Source organism: Myxocyprinus asiaticus, chromosome 3 (genome assembly GCF_019703515.2).
Source record: "Myxocyprinus asiaticus isolate MX2 ecotype Aquarium Trade chromosome 3, UBuf_Myxa_2, whole genome shotgun sequence".
In the NCBI taxonomy this organism is placed as follows: Eukaryota; Metazoa; Chordata; class Actinopteri; order Cypriniformes; family Catostomidae; genus Myxocyprinus; species Myxocyprinus asiaticus.
The window spans coordinates 16,025,517-16,044,767 of record NC_059346.1 but is presented as its reverse complement, the minus strand read 5'-3'; the positions used below and the strand labels follow the sequence as shown (position 1 = coordinate 16,044,767).

The 19,251-nt window shown below is 37.3% G+C and overlaps 1 protein-coding gene across 5 annotated transcripts in view; it reads right to left on the bottom strand.

The window, feature by feature from the left end:
- Positions 1-19,251, bottom strand: part of LOC127419515 (NACHT, LRR and PYD domains-containing protein 12-like) — a 41,633-nt gene that overhangs the window by 5,602 nt on the left and 16,780 nt on the right. For all 5 annotated transcript variants that reach the window (XM_051660982.1, XM_051660972.1, XM_051661000.1 and 2 more), the window contains 8 exons: positions 15,210-17,327; positions 13,978-14,151; positions 12,235-12,402; positions 4,185-4,358; positions 3,878-4,051; positions 2,708-2,881; positions 476-649; positions 63-109 (listed from right to left, as the gene is read on the bottom strand). In XM_051660982.1, the coding sequence (XP_051516942.1) occupies positions 63-109; positions 476-649; positions 2,708-2,881; positions 3,878-4,051; positions 4,185-4,358; positions 12,235-12,402; positions 13,978-14,151; positions 15,210-17,327 (3,203 nt within the window). The remainder of the gene's footprint in view (positions 1-62; positions 110-475; positions 650-2,707; positions 2,882-3,877; positions 4,052-4,184; positions 4,359-12,234; positions 12,403-13,977; positions 14,152-15,209; positions 17,328-19,251) is intronic.

Below are 19,251 nucleotides of genomic sequence, written 5' to 3'. Positions count from 1 at the left end.
CAAAATGTTGACAATAAGGTGTGTGTGTGTGTGTGTGTGTGTATGTGTGTGTAAAAACCTACATCTTCGCAATCCTGCTGCAATCCTAAACTTTCCCTCATGTTCCACACTATAGAAAAAAATAAAATGTGTCACTTTCTGCCCATTTATAACAGGAACAGACCACGTTGAAAATCTGGGATTCAAAGACTTACTCAAACACTGAAATAAAGATTTAGAATTTTGAAAAATTTAAAGCAAAGAAATGTTAGGAGTGACAAATACTTAAGACTCTGCATTAAGATTTTACACCATGTTCTGAAGGTTTGAATGTCTATTGCCATATATACAGGAGGTACAAATAAATGTTTTTAAGTAAGCAGAGCATGTGGCTACAAGCACTACTGATTGAGAAACAGTGAATTATATCATGTGTCTCAGTTTCTGAAAACAAATACTTTCTATGCACACACACTAGTCTTATTGTCTGACATACTTCAGTATCTCCAATTTGCAGGTTGGATCCTCCAGTCTAGCAGAGAGCAACACATGACCTATATCTCCAGGGTGATTGCAGCTAAGGTCCAGCTCTCTAAGGTGTGAGGGGTTTGAACTCAGAGCTTCTGCCAGAACAGAACAGCCTTTGTCTGTGATAATACAGCCAGACAGTCTACAAAGACAGATAGCAAAAAATGTGTCCATTAAAATCAACTGAGACATTCAAATTTAACACAGTCTTAATGGTTTAATTATACTAACATCTTTAAAGTATTGCTACAAAAATATAATGTATATTCTGATACTTTCAACAGCCATACTGTACAATTTGTGCACGCACAATTTATTTCAACACTGTTTGTGCAACAATGATTAATTTATGTGGCTTGGGTAAAGGTGTTCTATTTGTAAACAATTGGTCTAGGGACCAGAATATTATGGAATATCAATAAGCTTTCACCTAGCAACGCCCTAACAACATGTGAAAATCACTCGGAACACCTTAACAATAGCATAGCATCCTAGCAAGCACCACACACATTTTCTTCTGAAAATGTAAAAATCTAGTTGAACATTGCTGTTAAAAAATTCTTAGTTGTTGCACTGTTTCACCTTCATCTGTGTTTTAGAATGTACTTTTGAGAAATTTTGAAACTTTTTATTGCAGACTTTTGTTATGATGTCTTTTATCATATTGCTGTTGCTCTAAAAATAATAAGTCATAAGAAGCAGTGCGTTAAGGCTCCAATATACAGTACTAATGATGAAGTTCTTCTTTGTTCTTCGCTCAGTGCTTGAAAGAATTTCAAAGTTGAACAACAGTTTACTGTTTGTTAACATTCAGACATCGACTAGGCGGCTGGGGTAGGCATTTAGAGGAGCATTCAAATATGATGACGCACAAGAGGGTACGCTTGCACCAGCTTGATAACTCTGCACGCCGGTGTGTTCATGTTTACTGATCTTAACTGACTGAAGAACTTAACTGGAATTAGCTGTCGGCCTCAAAGTACGTGGATCAATGGCATTATGAAAGTGTTTAGCACCTGAGAGTTCGTGCTGGTGAGCTGTTTCAAACGCAGGGGTGGTTCTAGGGTCTGTTAATATTCAGGGCTTAGCCCAGACCTTTGTGGATATGTATGGGGCCATCCTTTAATGAAATATCGGAATATAATACACTTTAAAATAAAAGTTTAAATGTTACATCTGTAAGGTTTCATTTATATTAAAATATTATTGAAACTAAAACTAAAAGGTCCTACTTACTTTTGTTTCACCTTCAGATATGCTCAAAGACCAGAAATTGCTAGCTTTTTTTACTTTGTACGTGATTTTAAAAAAAATGTTTTGCCCCTTTGCCTTTCCGTAGTTCAGCGCACATTGTTTACACCTAACAGTTTTACAGCCTATTATTATATAAAGTTTGCAAATACAGAGTACATCTGTATTTTACTCTTTGTTTTCAGGCTTATACATCTAAATATTTGATACTTACTGCATATGGATGGAAGAGCACAACACAGTTTCCAGTATATCACCAAGATAGGCATTTTGACCGTTCACACACAATCGCGAGTCACGGGTCTTGCATGCGCGCACATACACAGCAGATGCCAACGAGAAGCGTGGGTACTGAATTGAGTTAGTAGTTGGTGTTATCGATATTGAAGACTAGTCACATTTATTGCTACATATATTACTTAATGTTAGAATATATTTATATTTTAGTATCAACTTGTTACAAAGCACTGGTACTGCTGATATTAATACATAATGATAAAAACATTCAGGCTTTACTGAAAACATTTGTGCTTAAACCCTGGTAGCACCGCCCTAGCACCGGCCATGTTCAAACCTCCGAAATGAACTCAAAATGACATTCTTTTGGGCCAGAATTTGTTTTAAATTATGGCACACTCATTAATTCTTCGATTTTGCTTAAAGAATATCTGGGCCTTTACAGGGATTTTACTGTGGTTTAGGGGTGTTCTTAGGCACAATGCTTCAATTCAATAGACATTAAAGAAAAAAATTCTGTTCTAGTGTTTCCATAAAGTTGTCTTTGAGTCATCTAATGTCATCACTCTGAACATCTAAGAGAATCACATCCCCCGATACCTGCTAATCATTCCAAGCTTCAAGGAACTCTGACCAAAGCAGAGGGCTAACATACAGCTTCTTTAGACCTATAAGTATATGTAAGTGAAGCTTTATCCATATTTTTAAACACCTCAGTATCTCCAGTTTACAGTGTGAACTCTTCAGTCCATCAGAGAGCAGCTCCACTCCTGAATCCTGCAGGTCATTCTTGCTCAGGTTCAGCTCTCTCAACAGGGAATTTGCTGAGTGTAGAACTGTCGCCACAGTTTCACAGGACCAGTGAGTGAGATTACAAATGGCCATTCTGAACAATAAAACAATAGTAATTAGTTGTTTTCTACCATTCAATATGAGTAGCAGGCAACCTGACTTAATTCCACATATTGTAATAATTTTCCTAAAACTAAAGTCATGGTTCACCCATGGTTTAGTTTGTTGTCCTTTACATACAATAAAAGTGAATGATGACCATGGCTGTCCCTGGTCCCCATCCACTTTCGTTACATTAGGGAAAAAAGCAGTTCGGACATTCTGCTAAATATCACCTTGTGTTAAACGAAAGAATGTCATACAGCTTTGGAACAACATGAGGGTGAGTAAATAATAAAATAATTTTAATTTTGATGAACTCTCCCTTTAACATAGATTGCAACTCTGTGTGTTTAAAGCAACCAATTACATGTATGAAAAAATTAAATAAAATATAAAAAAAAACTTTTGTCGATTTACATAGTTTACTTACATAGATCAAAATACAGTACTGCGCAAAAGTCTTAGGCATTTGTGAAAAATGTTGCATAGTGAGGATTTCTTCAAAAATAATGCCATAAATAGTTTTCATTTATCAATTAATGTCATACAAAGTCCAGTAAACATAAAAAAAGCTAAATCAATATTAGGTTTGACCTCCTTTGCCTTCAAAATAGCACAGATTCTCCTAGGAACACCTGGACACAGTTTTTCTTGGTTTTTGGCAGATAGGATGTTCCAAACTTCTTGGAGAAATCACCACAGATCTATTTTGGCTTTCTCAATTGCTTCTAACTCTTCATGTAATCCCAGACTTACTCAATGTTCAGCAGGGGGCTCTGTGGGAGCCATGCCATCTGTTGCAGGGCTCCCTGTTCTATATATGCAAAAGGAATGTTTGGGAGACTGAAATATATATTTATTATTGACACTAAAGCTGAAGATATAAATAACCACCTTATGACATACGTTTATGTAACATCTTATGTGCCTAAGACTTCTGCACAGTACTGTAGATCAGCAAATCAATGCAACTATTGGAAATACAAACCTCAGAATCTCTAGCTTACAGTTTGGACTCTTCAATCCAGCAGAGAGCAGCTTTACTCCTGAATCCTGCAGGTCATTGTTACTCAGGTCCAGCTCTTTCAGAAGGCAGTTTACTGATTGTAGAATTGAGGCCAAAATTTCACAGGACTGATCAGTGAGATTACAGCTTGCCAATCTAAAGAGAACAGAATACATAAATTCAGTTCTACTCATTTCATCAGGATGATGCAAACAAACACGAAATCCAAATCTTTAAAAAATCTTGTTTTTTTTACATTTGCTTTTTATTTACATTAAAACTAACAAACCTTAGGTTCTCCAATTTACAGTGTGTACTCGACAATCCAGTTGACAGCTGCTTCACTCCTGGATCCTGCAGGTCATTGTTACTCAGGTCCAGCTCTCTCAGGCAAGAGTTTACTGATTGTAAAACTGAGGCCACAGTTTCACAGGACTGAGCACTGAGTTTACAGCCAGCCAATCTAAAAAAGGGATAAAAGGATCTTTTATCACAAATTTTTTTTTAAACATCCAACATAAAACTTCAAAAACTAAATGCATAATTTGTGCTTAAATTCACTTGGGGGGATTTTAAAAAAAAAACTAGCAATACCGGTATCGTAATTAGGTCCGAAACTGTGCTCACATACTTGCACTCATACTCGTAAAAATGCTCCAATATCAATCATGATACCATCTGACGTACGAATGTCATTGCATAAACATTCAATGCATGAATTAAAATAACGTTATGTCCTAGTCTGATTAATAAATCCTAAAAGTAGCAATTTTCTAATTATCAGAATTCTTTTGTCTGATCTGATTGCCGATCAATTTTAAAATGCGCTCCGTTGGCTCTGGATCCGCCTCTCTCTCAAAGGTTAATGCTTGTAGTCTGGCTCAGTGTCCCGCCCACAGTATTATCGAATTGGTTATGATTTTTCAAAAAGAAAGACAGACTTCAAGACAACAAATATATTTCCACACTAATATACACAAGTATCTTGGACTAAAAATGAGTGCATCAAGTGGCTTTGTCTGGCTGTTAACACACTGAAGGAGAAAGCAAGGAGAATATTCTATGCCATTAAAAGAAAATTTCGTATCACAGAAATCCCTAACAAAACCTGGAACAAAATATTTGACAGTGTAATTTTACCCATCGCCCTGTATGGAAGTGAGATCTGGGGACCCCTCTGTAGTCACGACTTGCATAGACACCCTGTTGAGACCCTCCATACAGAATTCCATAGGAACATTTTAAGAGTCCAAAAAGAAAACGCCAAATAATGCATGCTGAGCCAAACTAGGCAGATACCCATTCATTTTACACATTCAAAAGAGATCTATTACATTTTGGAATCACCTTAAATCAAGCCCCCATCAAACACTCCACCATGAAGCATTTGTAGACCAAGACCTAAACCCCAAAACAGTCCTCTCAGCCAGCTGGTCCTGAAACTCACCAGCTCAAACCAGCTACAGACCAGTACTCCTAAAATACAACATATCATATTCGGCCAAATCATAAAGCACAATAAAAATACCTATTTGAAACACTGGGAGAATAAAACTAAATCACAACACAAATTAGAATGCTATAGAAGCCTAAAAAGAATATATGAATTGCCTGTTTATCTGTCCACCGTCAGAGATGTAAAACAAAGGCACATCCTGACCAAATACAGGCTGTGATCATAACCTTGCCATAGAAAGAGGGAGACTTAAAAAGTCTTGGCTCCCCAGAGAAAACAGGACATGTGTTCACTGCCAGAATGGAGAGGTTGAAACAGAGATGCACTTTCTCCTCCACTGTGGAAAATATCAATTAATTAGAAACACTTTCTTCACAAAATGCAGTGAATCTATACCTGAAATATGTGAACTGCCTGAAATTGAACAAATTCAAATCTTATTAGGAGAGAAAGAACACAAGGCCCCACCAGCTGCTAAACATGTCACACTCTGCCATAACCTGAGAGAAACAACTCTGAGCCACTAAACCAAACATTTTCACTTAAATTTATACATTAGTTCATTTATTATTTAATTATATATACTGTATATTACAGTGTATCAGTTACATGTGATTTAAAATATTTACATACAATGCATGTTTATTTGTTTATTACGGTGTTCTAAATATCCACAGTTTAAATCTGTTGATTAATGTTTTACACATGTTTCTGCTATGTTTGATTTGATTATAACTTCTGCTTTGGCAACACTGTAACATACAGTCATGCCAGTAAAGCTATTTAAATTTAATTGAATTAAAACATATGTCACAAGTAAATAGCCAATCGACACTGTGTGACTGGAGAGGTCGGAGAGAGGAAAGCAGCAAGTGAAGACGCATCATTGAGAGGACAAGCTGTTTTCATAGGTAAGAATGCAGATACTGAAGATGCAATAAACGTCACAATACTCTATGCCCTACTTTTGTACACTCATTTTTACCCACAATGCACTCTAATTTCGAGTGTACTTGCCGATAGTTAATTCCCCATAATCCACCACGGGGAAGAAGTACGAGCAGGTAGAGGAAGTGCATGTAGGAGAGAGAAAGCGCGAGCAAGCGGGCGAAAGAGAGATGCCAGTTTACTGCTTCATTCACTCCTGCAATGTTTTATTTCATGCTGTATGTATTACTTTTTGACAAATCATAACTTGATTAAAATAACATAACATACAGATGGGGCAAAACATACAGATACATTTTAAAATGTACTCTTTATATTTTATACAGAATTTTGCCATTAAGCTGAAAAATTCTTTATTTACTAAATAATTCACTGAGGTGATATTATTTTAACTCAGGAAGTGGAAATGATAATTCTGTGGATGATTTAAATATTCAGTTATAACATGTAGGTTATGATCATTTGGTCGGATGAGGGCACTATGCACCCAGAAATGCTACCCAGCTTGTATTGGAGTATAAATATCCTAAATTTAACAAATAAATACAATAATGTACATTTGATAAAATGTATTTACTCTTTATATTAAAATATATATTAAAAATGACAAACAGAATGAAGATTTATTGTATTAATCGATTTAACGCGTTAATTCAGTGCGATTAATTTTATTAAAAAATAACGTGTTAAAAAAAATAACGCAATTAATCGCAATGTCCCCGGACCGTAATAGGGAAGATTCCTGATAAATGCAAGCTTGTAGTACCACCTATTTGCTCCAGTGGGCAGTAAACGAAACTTCAGCTGTGTGGGCATCGCGCATCGAACATGTTACGTTCTTGCGTAAATCCGAACTAAGCGATCTCAAGATTTGTTTTCTAAGTATTAAACTATATTTAACACAGCGACCTAAAAATGATATGTTTATGATGCAATGCACCCTAGACGCTACACAAGCATCTGTCTGACGCAGGTGTACACTGATGGGTCCTTAACCTGTTGATGCTCATTGAACCCACCCATGGGTTTGACTTTACTTTGCTTAAATTAGTTCACATTTACTATATAGTCTAGTCAAAAAAAAGAGTTAATAATGTTGACAAATTATACAGATGTATAATTTGTCAACATTATGAACAATTTTGAACAGCACACTATATAGTAAATGTGAACTCATTTAAGCAAAGTAAAGTCAAACCCATGGGTGGGTTCAATGATCATCTTTAAACAAGCCCTCATAATAAATATCGAACTGACTGACAAATTCACTTGCAAAATGGATTGCTGTGAACCGTACGCCAATGATTGGCTGGCTTATGTTCAATAATACGGTAATAAACAATACACTGTATTCATTGTATTGCTTTTTGTATTGTCTTATCAATGCTAAACTCTTTTGCCACAAGAATGTAATGCATTTTAATTACCTGAATATTATATATATATATATATATATATATATATACACACATACATACATATACATATACACATACATACATATACATATACACACACACACACACACACACTACCATTCAAAAGTTTGGGATCACTTGCCTGAAATGTTTCTCATAATCTTAAAAACCTTTTGGTCTGAAGGCATATGCTTAAATGTTTGAAATTAGTTTTGTAGACAAAAATATAATTGTGCCAACATATTTATTACAAAAAATAATTATTTAAAAAAAAAAAAAACGTTTTTGAAATGGATGACTTGGACCGAATAATTAAGAAAAGCAGCCACTAAGTACCCAGCATATAGATGGGAACTCCTACAATACTGTTTAAAAAGCATCCAAGGGTGATACCTCAAGAAGTTGGTTGAGAAAATGCCATGAGTATATTTCTGCAAAATCTAGGCAAAATGTGGCCACTTTGAAGATGCTAAAATATAATACAATTTTGATTTATTTTGGATTTTTCTTTAGTCACAACATAATTCCCATATTTCCATTTCTATTATTCGATAGTTGTGATGACTTCACTATTATTCTAAAATGTGAAAAAAAATAAAAATAAAGAATGAGTAAGTGACCCTAAACTTTTGAACGGTAGTGGGTATATATATATAATTTTTAAATATTTAAAGATAACTATATATAATTATTTCATCATATACTGAATTACTGTTATTTGAGGGGCTTTCTCAGCAAATATTTGTATATGCGATTAATTAATTGGGACACCATGTAATTAATTCGATTACAATTTATAATCGATTGACAGCCCTAATTAATATATTATTTAATAGAACAACAAGGCCCAAGTATTTTAAAAGTTCATATGTGACATTGTTTCTGAGACAGCCCCAGAGCTCCAATGCTCGGTGTATACGTCAGCATCCGAATTCACTCACTACTGAGATATAGTGTACTCACTGCCATTCACTATATAGGAAATAGTGAATGAGTGAACGATTTCGGACACAGCTATGATGTCTCATGGCCTGGATGGAACAAATCTGTGATTCGGACCCGGACTGCGAGACATCATGGCAACGGTTGTCCCATCTCACCATTTCTACACTTTAGGTTAGCAGCATGACAAAACAACAGAGCGGTGTACACCGCAAGCGCTCCGGGGCATAGGTAGCACGGATCTTTCGGCATTTAATCACACACAGTTGCACTGGCAGAATGAATGAAATCAGGCGCTGACACGGACAGTCCTCCGCGCTGTCAGAAACGCCTCCACAAACTTTAAACAACAAGCAGAGAGAAGAAAGATGCCAGGAAAATGCTGCTTCAACTTTCTTTGCACCAAAACTGCATCTTGTTTCATCTTGGCAAAATAATAAACGCCTTTTACTCTCCGTACTTGTCAGAGAGCATTCTCTCTTTCTTAGCAGTGTATAGTAAACAGACACGCAGATAACATTAAGCATGGCTTACGAAACGTCGCCTTTGGAAATAAATAAATAAAGGCAACATCAGAGGTTATGCAGGTACATAGGAGGTTTACATGGAGACAAGGAAGACTGCATCGTCACAATCTCGGTAAAGAAAGATGCAGATTTTATTACCGTCTCTTCAATACAACAACACACAGCAACAAGTGAATAATTTACTTACTCTTTTACTATAAATGCAGACGTTAGAATATTATCTGATATTGGCACATAATTCTCAGAATCAGAATGAGCTTTATTGCCAAGTATGCTTACACATACAAGGAATTTGTCTTGGTGACAGGAGCTTCCAGTACACAACAATACAACAACAGCAACAAGACTTTTAAAAAATAATTAAAATTGAATAAAAAATAGATAAATACACACACACACACACACACACGTACACACATATACATACATACACACATAGATATATATACACACACACACACACACACATATATATATATATATGTACAACCTCTGCTGGGCCTTTTTCACAATGGAGTCAATGTGGGTCTCCCACTTCAGGTCCTGTGAGATGGTAGTGCCCAGGAACCTGAATGACTCCATTGCTGCCACAGTGCTGTTTAGAATGGTGAGGGGGGACAGTGTTGGGGGGTTCCTCCTAAAGTCCACAATCATCTCCACCGTTTTGAGCATGTTCAGCTCCAGGTTGTTTTGACTGCACCAGACAGCCAGCTGTTTAACCTCCCTTCTGTATGCAGACTCATCGTCATCTCGGATGAGGCTGATGACAGTGGTGTCATCTGCAAACTTCAGGAGCTTGACAGAGGGGTCCTTGGTGATGCAGTCGTTGGTGTAGAGGGAGAAGAGTAGTGGGGAGAGCACACATCCCTGGGGAGCACCAGTGCTGATTGTACAGGTGCTGAAAGTGAATTTCCCATCTCACAAGCTGCTGCCTGTCTGTCAGAAAGCTGGTAATCCACTGACAGATAGACGTGGGAACAGAGAGTTGGTGTAATTTAGTCCGGAGAATAGCTGGGATGATGGTGTTGAAAGCCGAACTGAAATCCACAAAAAGGATCCTTGCATATGTCCCTGGTCTGTCCAGATGTTGCAGGATATGATGCAATCCCATGTTGACTGCATTGTCCACAGACCTGTTTGCTCGATAAGCAAATTGAAGGGGATCTAGAAAGGGTCCAGTGATGTCCTTCAGGTGGGCCAATATATCCACATAATTTTCCTTCCTCATGATGCTGTCTATTTTGTGAAGAGCACAAGTCCCTCCTGCAACACAGCACCCCCACAACATGATGCTGCCACTCCCATGCTTCACAGTTGGGATGGTGTTCTTAGGCTTGCAAGCCTCACCCTTTTTCCTCCAAATAAAATGATGGTCATTATGGTTCAATTCTTGTTTCATCAGACCAGAGGACATTTCTCCAAAAAGTAAGATCTTTGTCCCCATGTGCACTTGCAACCTGTAGTCTGGCTTTTTCATGGTGGTTTTTGGAGCAGTGGCTTCTTCCTTGCTGAGCAGCCTTTCGTGTTATGTCGATATAGTGCTCTTTTTACCGTGGATAAAGATACTTGTCTACCTGTTTCCTCCAGCATCTTTACAAGGTCATTTGCTGTTGTACTGGGATTGATTTGCACTTTTCGCGCCAAACTATTTTCATCTCTAGGAGACAGAATGCATCTCCTTCCTGAGCGGTATGATGGCTGTGTGGTCCCATGGTGCTTATACTCGCGTACTATTGTTTGTACAGATGAACGTGGTACCTTCAGGCCATTGGAAATTGCTCCCAAGGATGAACCAGACTTGTGTAGGCCCACAATTTTTTTTTTCTGAGGTCTTGGCTGATTTCTTTTGATGTTCCCATGATGTCAACCAAAGAGGCCTTAAAATATATCCACAGGTACACCTGCAATTCAGTACATCTCCTATCAGAAGATAATTGTCTAAAGGCTTGACATCATTTTCTGGAATTTTCCAAGCTGCTTAAAGGCACAGTTAACTTAGTGTATGTAAACTTCTGACCCACTTGAATTGTGCTATAGTGAATTAAAAGTGAAACAATCTGTCTGTAAACAATTGTTGGAAAAATTACTGGTGTCATGCACAAAGTAGATGTCCTAAACGACTTGCCAAAACTATAGTTTGCTAATTTGAAATCTGTGGAGTGGTTAAAAAAAATAGTTTTAATGACTTCAACCTAAGTGTATGTAAACTTCTGACTTCCGTATAAATGGTAGAAGATCCCCCATAGTCCATTACTTTGGTTGTCTTTGGGCCACAATATCCTCAATCTTTCCCAGTTCTTAAGAGACTTTTTGACGGTTTATTTAAAATGTAAATTTTTACTGCAAATGTGTATTGTCCCCAAATATCGGTCTCTCTGATTACTAATAATCGTTATCGGCCCTGAAAAAAAAACATATCCGTTGACCCCTAATACAGACTATATATTTACTCAATTAAATGCAGCCTTTTGCTAAAAAATAAATCAATAATAATTTTTGTATTTTGTATTGTGCCGTGAGGATCTGTATTAAAGCACTTCGTGTGATAGAAATAATGCAATGTTATGTTGAAAATAAATGTTCTATTTTCATTTCATTAAAGTTTTAATGAATTTATTTAGACATCTTTTTACTGATACAATTGAATAAAACTGTCAAAAACGGGAATTCAGAAAAAAGAAAACCGAATGTGTGAAAATAATAATAATTTGAAAAAAATAAAATGTGATTTTTGATAATTTTGTGACAGCTAAAAATGACTTTTTTGATTGTCTTTTAAGTAATAAACACACTGTCCTCAAATCATCAGTCCCACTGTATTGTATTAGAAAACTGCAACATTACAAATAAATAAAACAAAAAACAGGTATACCGAAATCAGTATCAGTACTTGGCCTCCAAAAAATGGTATTGGGACATCCCTATACTTTCAACCATACACATGCACACTTTTATTGGTAATGGTAGCTCTGTGGAATTTTTACAAACAATTGAAGAGTTCTTTCCCAAAATCCAATTTGAAATTAATTTTATTTATCTGTAGCTGACCTCAATATCTCCAGTTTAGTGCTCTTCAGTCCAGAAGTGAGCAGCTCCACTCCAGATTGCTGCAGCTCATTGTTACTGAGGTCCAGCTCTCTCAGGAACGAATTTGCTGATAGCAGAGCTGAAGCCACATATTTACATGACCACATGGTGAGTTTACAGCATTTTAATCTAGACAGAAAAGAATGATCAAATAAAAACATTATTGTGTTTAAGGAAAAAAGAAAAGCATTTAAAATGATAAATACGTTTACATTTTGCATATGTTCAAGTTAATTTTAGAGATACACCACAGAGATTTGTTTTTATGGACAAAGGCATAATAAAATGATTTTGTGGGAAAATCACACTTGATTAAAGGTGCACAAATGCTTTTTTAGAAATTCACTCCTCATAGTCAGCCACCATTCATTTAATCCATGAGTGAAAGTATCCAATAACAAGGCAGTTACAGAGATTAAGCGAATAGTATTCGGCTGGTCATGCGATCATAACATGGCGGCCCCCACGAGAGGACCCTCTCCATATAGATTTAAACAGCTTTTTATAAGGTTACTGAAATGACTGGAGTCTTCATCTCATGTGAGTGGTCCTGATTTAGATACATATGCACACACACACACACAACCGGTCAAAAGTTTTGAAACACTGGACTGAAATGTTTCTCACGATCTTAAAAATCTTTTGATCTGAAGATATGCTTAAATGTTTGAAATTAGTTTTGTAGACAAAAATATAATTGTGCAACCATATTAATTTATTTCATTATAAAACTAAAATTTAATAAAAAAAAAAAAAAACGTTTTTGAAATTGATGACTTGGACCAAATAATAAAGAAAAGCAGCCAATAAGTGCCCAACATAGATGGGAACTCCTCCAATACTGTTTAAAAAGCATCCCAGGGTGATTCCTCAAGAAGTTGGTTGAGAAAATGTCAAGAGTACATGTCTGGAAATTCTAGGCAAAGGGTGACTACTTTGAAGATGCTAAAATATATATGTGTATATACACAGTACATTCAGGAATTCAGACCCCTTCATTTTTAAATTCACTTTCACTTTAAAAAGGAGCCAAACAACTATGTGATAATAAATGGCTTCATATGATCACTATCCTTAAATAAAAGAGTTTTTTTGCATGATCAGTCATATTTTAAAAATCAATGGCAAAATTTCACAATTTCTGCTAGGGTATGCAAACTTTTGAGCACAACTGTAGACAGATATGTGCCTTTCCAAATCATGTCCAACCAACTGAATTTGCCACAAGTGGACTCCAATCAAAGTGTAGAAACATCTCATAGATGATCCAGAGAAATAGGATGTACCTGAGCTCAATTTCAAGCATCACAGCAAAGGGTTTGAATACTTATGTAAATGTGTTATTTCTTTGTAATAAATTTGCAAAGTAATAAAATATCTGGTTTTTGCTTTGTCATAATGAAGTATGGAGTATAGATTGATGTGAGAAAAAAATAAAATAAAGCATTTTAGCATAAAGCTGCAACATAACAAAATGTGAAAAAAATGAAGGGGTCTGAATACTTTCTGAATGCACTGTATGTGTTTCAAAATGACAATTAATTTTTAATGAGTGCACATTCAATCATGTGTTATTGGGATACCTGTGATACATATACTTAAAACAATACTATGGTTCATTCCCCATATGATCAGTATACTTTCCTACATTGTCTACTTTTTGAATGTTGTTTCCCAATATTTCAGTGACAACCTGGAACTTACCTCAGTATCTTCAATTTACAGTGTGAACTCTTCATTCCAAAAGAGAGCAGCTCAACTCCTGAATCCTGCAGGTCATTGTTACTCATGTCCAGCTCTCTCACAGGGGAGTTTGTTGACTGTAGAGCCGAGGCCACAATTTCACATGACTGTTCAGTGAGATTACAGCCTGCCAATCTAAAATGGGAGCAGATAAAGCAATTAATAAAAAATGTATTATGGGTAACACATGTTCACTTTTCAGAGGCATATTGTTAACTGAATGATGGAATTGAAAACTTGACTAAGTAAAGATTAGCATACTCCATTGCCATTGACAAAATGAGTATGATGGCTTGACGAGTTTCTTTAAATGATATACAAAAACAAATCAGTCAAAGTCTAATATGTGGTTTTAATATAAACGTTGCATCACATGCCATTTTCCTTGTTTTTGCCGAATCAAAAACACACAAGATGATTTCTTCAAGACTTTTTAAAATGAAGGTTTCTTCAGTGATTTTTTGCAGCTCCTTAAGGCTGCCACACGCCGGACGAGAAGTGGCTAGGACACAGCACAGGTATCAAACACAGGGCACGTTGATGCGGATCAGGTGGCAGACAGTACACACAAAAGTTACCAAGGTTTATCCCTTCTTCAAGAAGGAACAAGGCTAGAGTAAATAAAATGTCAATTGCTAATAATTTGGGTCGAATTTAATGGAAAATATGCGAGTTGCGCTCCGTGGTATGGCAAAACTTTTAGCAGCATCCGGAGTTGTAGGTGGGCACCGCTGACGGTGTGCGTACATTCATAGAAAACAATTTTCAAATTTTAGAACGTGCCATGTCGTCCGCCAGATGAGTCTGGTGTGCGACCCCCTTTAGGTTCAGCAAAGACCACTCTTCTTATCAAGAACCATTTTTCACTTGAATATAGTTGGATATATGGCTCTTTAGGGATCAAAAGACATCTCGATATATCATTATAGTTTCTTCCAATCAACATATTGGTTTGCTGGTTTTCTAAAGAACTAGAGATTTAAAAGTTATTTAGGGAATTTAAAAAGGTTCTTCAATGGCACCATCCTGTAACACTTTTGGCTCTCATTGGAAAACATTTTTTTTTTTAAATGAATCTTTAACTTCATTTAATTAATTAAAAATAAAAAACAATTAAATATAAAAACAAATTAAATTAAATTAATTAAAAATTAATTAAACTTCTAAGCTAAAAGTGCTTAAGCAAAACTCACAGAGCTTTTCGGCAGTTCCTCACAGCTGGTACCAGCCTCCTTTGAGCCTCCATGGATGTTGTGTTGTATTTCTTGAGGTTTAATTCTTCAAGCACATCCTCTGACATCAGCAGCATATTAGCCAAAGCTGAACAGTGAGCAGGTGAAAGATATTTTTTTCTTTTTGCTTCAGATTTGAGGAAAGCCTGAATATCTTCAAGAATAGAGCTGTCCTTCATTTCAAGCAAGCAATGTGAGAGATTAATCCATCTTTCTGGCTTAACATCCTGTTTTTGACTCTGTTTTAGGTTTTTGATTACTTTCTTTATGCTTTCCAGGTTGTTCTCCATGCGTGTTAGCAATCCTTTGAGAAGTCTCTGATTTGACTCCAGTGTGATGCCATGAAGAAATCGAAGGAAAAGATCCAGATGCCCATTTTTGCTTTTCAGTGCTTCATCTACTACATCCTTCAGAAACACATCCAAAGGAACATCTTCAGACTGAGATTTGAGCTTTTCTCTCCTTTTCTTTTTATGAAACATTTTCAGAACATCTGTGTTCTTGTGTACATAGCTGGAGAATGCATAAAGTGCTGCAAAAAACTCTTGAAAGCTCAGATGTACAAAGCCGTAGACCTTCCTTGAATAGATAACTGATTCTGCCCTAAAGATCTCAGTGCAAATTCCAGAATACACTGAGGCCTCGTTGACATCTATGCCACTCTCTCTCAGGTCCTCATCATAGAAAAGGACATTGCCCTTAATCAGAGCTTTGAAAGCCAGTTCAGCTAGTTTCAGAATCATATCTCTGTCTGACTGCAGTAGCAACTTTGGATCTTTCCCATTTCTCTCATCATACTTCTGTCTCTTCATATTGGTCTGAATTATCAGGAAATGTATGTACATTTCTGTTAGAGTTTTGGGGATTTCTGCACTATGATCTTGTTCCAGGATTTTCTGAAGCACAGATGCTGAGATCCAGCAGAAGACTGGAATGTGACACATGATGTGGAGGCTTCTTGTTGTTCTTATGTGCGAGACGATTTTGCTGGCTTGATGCTGATCGCTGATCCTCTTCCTGAAATATTCCACCTTCTGAGGGTCATTGAATCCCTGAACTTCTGTCACACGGCTGATGTATTGTGAAGGGATTTGATTGGCTGCAGCCGGTCTGGATGTTATCCAGATGAGAGCAGAGGGCAGCAGCTCTCCTTTGATGAGATTTGACATTAACGCACAAACTGATGATGTCGTAAACACATCAGAAACTTTCTCACTGTCAGAAAAAGTCAATATAATTCTACTTTCATCTAGACCATCAAAGATGAACAAGACTTTATATAGATCATACATCTTTGAGTCTAACCCATGAAGGTTTGGGTGGAAGTCTAGCAGTAGTCTGTGAAGGTTGTATCGGTCATCTTTAACCAAGTTTAACTCGCGAAATGGAAGAAAAAAGATAAAATCAATATCCCGATTTGCTTTTCCCTCAGCCCAGTCTAGAATGAACTTCTGCACAGAGACCGTTTTTCCAATTCCAGCAATGCCTTTGGTAAGCACTGTCTTTATTTTTTCTTTCTTGTCTTTTCTCTCCCTTTTATAGCTTGGTTCAGATATGGGCTGAAAAATGTCATTGCAGTTTATTGGAGTGCCTTGCAAGCGTTCAGTCTTGGCTTTTTCTATTTGTACAACCTCATGTTCTTCATTCACCCCTTCAGTCTCTCCCTCTATTATGTACAGCTGGGTGTAAATCTTATTTAAGAGGGTTTTATGCTGTTGTATATTGATTCCTTCAAATAAGCTCTCATACTTGTTCTTCATACTGTTTTTGTGATTCTCTTTGACATTTTGTAGGATATTATCTACTGGTTTGTATGAGTCCTCCTGCAGGTCTCCAGTTACCTCCAGTGCATGTGTGCAGGTCACACAGGGCTCCACATCTTCGGGCTGCATCCCAGGGCAAACATCACAGACCACATCAGCAGCTACATGGCGGCAGTGAGCACCACCAACAGAACTGGACTCTCCTATGTGTGAGTGTGTAACAGAACATATTCCAGATTTGTTACTGCACTGAAGACAGTCGCAATTTTCGGACGGAGACCTGAACCAATCCTGAACCACCTGTTCCTTTGTCCCACTGTCGAAAAAGACAGAGGTTAGACAAAAAAGTTTTTTTTAAAAGACTGAAATGGATTAAAATATTAAGTAATTATATGCCATTGCTAGGATTTCATAATGTGTAATTAATGTAAGGCAAAGAGAAAATTAGAATTTGAAAAATGCAGAACACTCAAGAGAAAACAGCTCTTCATTTTATGTGCTGAACTCTGAATTAAATTTTATACACTCTCAACCACTTTATTAGGTACATCTGTACACCTGCTTATTCATGCGATTATCTAATCAGTCAATTGTGTGGCAGCAGTGCAATGCATAAAATTATGCAGATACGGGTCAGGACCTTCACATCAACCATCGGAATGGTGAACATTTTTTATTTCGACCATGGCATGATTTTTGGTACTAGACGGGCTGGTTTGAGTATTTCTGCAACTGATGATCTCCTGGGATTTTCACGCACAACAGTCTCTAAAGTTTACTCAGAATGGTGCCAAAAACAAAAAACTTCCAGTGAGCTGCAGTTTTGCGGATGGAAACGCCTAATTGATGAAAGAGGTCAACTGAGAATGGCCAGACTGGTTTGAGCTGATAGAAAGGCTACGGTAACTCAGATAACCACTCTGTACAATTGTAGAGAGCAGAATAGCATCTCAGAAGGCACAACCTTGATGCGAATGGGCTACAACACTTGAAGGCCATGTCGGGTTCCACTTCTGTCAGCCAAGAACAGAAAGCTGAGGCTGCAGTGGGCACAGGCTGACCAAAATTGGACAGTTAAAGACTGAAAAAACATAGCCTGGTCTGATGAATCTAGATTTCTGCTGAGGTACACAGTTGGGTTCCACTTCTGTCAGCCAAGAACAGAAAGCTGAAGCTGCAGTGGGCACAGGCTCACCAAAACTGGACAGTTAAAGACTGAAAAAACATAGCCTGGTCTGATGAATCTTGATTTCTGCTGAAGTACACAGATGGTAGGCCCACTGCAGCCTCAGCTTTCTGTTCTTGGTTGACAGAAGTGGAAACCGATGTGGTATTCTGCTGTTGTTTACTCTAAAGACTGTTGTGCATGAAAATCCCAGGAGATAAGCAGCTACAGAAATACTCAAACCAGCCCGTCTGGCACCAAAAATCACGCCAGGGTCAAAATCACTGAGATACACTTTTTCCCCATTCTGATGATTGACGTGAAAAAAAATAAAAAACATTCTCCCCAATTTTTGGCATGCCCAATTCCCACTACTTACTAGGTCCTCATGGTGCTGTGGTTACTCACCTAAATCCGGGTGGCGGAGGACAAGTCTCAGTTGCCTCCGCTTCTGAGACAGTCAATCCGCACATCTTGTCACCTGGCTCGCTATGCATGACACCGTGGAGACTCACAGCATGTGGAGGCTCATGCTATTCTCCACGATCCATGCACAACTTACCAAGTGCCCCATTTAGAGTGAGAACCACTAAACGCAACCACAAGGAGGTTACCCCATGTGACTCTACCCTCCCTAGCAACCGGGCCAATTTGGTTGCTTAGGAGACCTGGCTGGAGTCACTCAGCACACCCTGGATTCGAATTCGCCACTCCAGGGGTGGTAGTCAGTGTCAATACTCGCTAAGCTACCCAGGCCCCGATTGATGTGAACATTAACTGAAGGTCCTGACCCGTATCTGCATGATTTTATACACTGCACAGCTGCCACACGATTCTGATAAAATAATTGCATGAATAAGTAGGTGTACAGGTGTACTTAATAAAATTGTCGGTGAGTGTATGTCGTAGATACAGCTGAAGTCAGAAGTTTACATATACCTTAGCCAAATACATTTAAACTCAGTTTTTCACAATTCCTGACATTTAATCGTAGAAAACACTCCCTGTCTTAGGTCAGTTAGGATCAATACTTTATTTTCAGAATGTGAAATGTCAGAATAATAGCAGAGAGAAT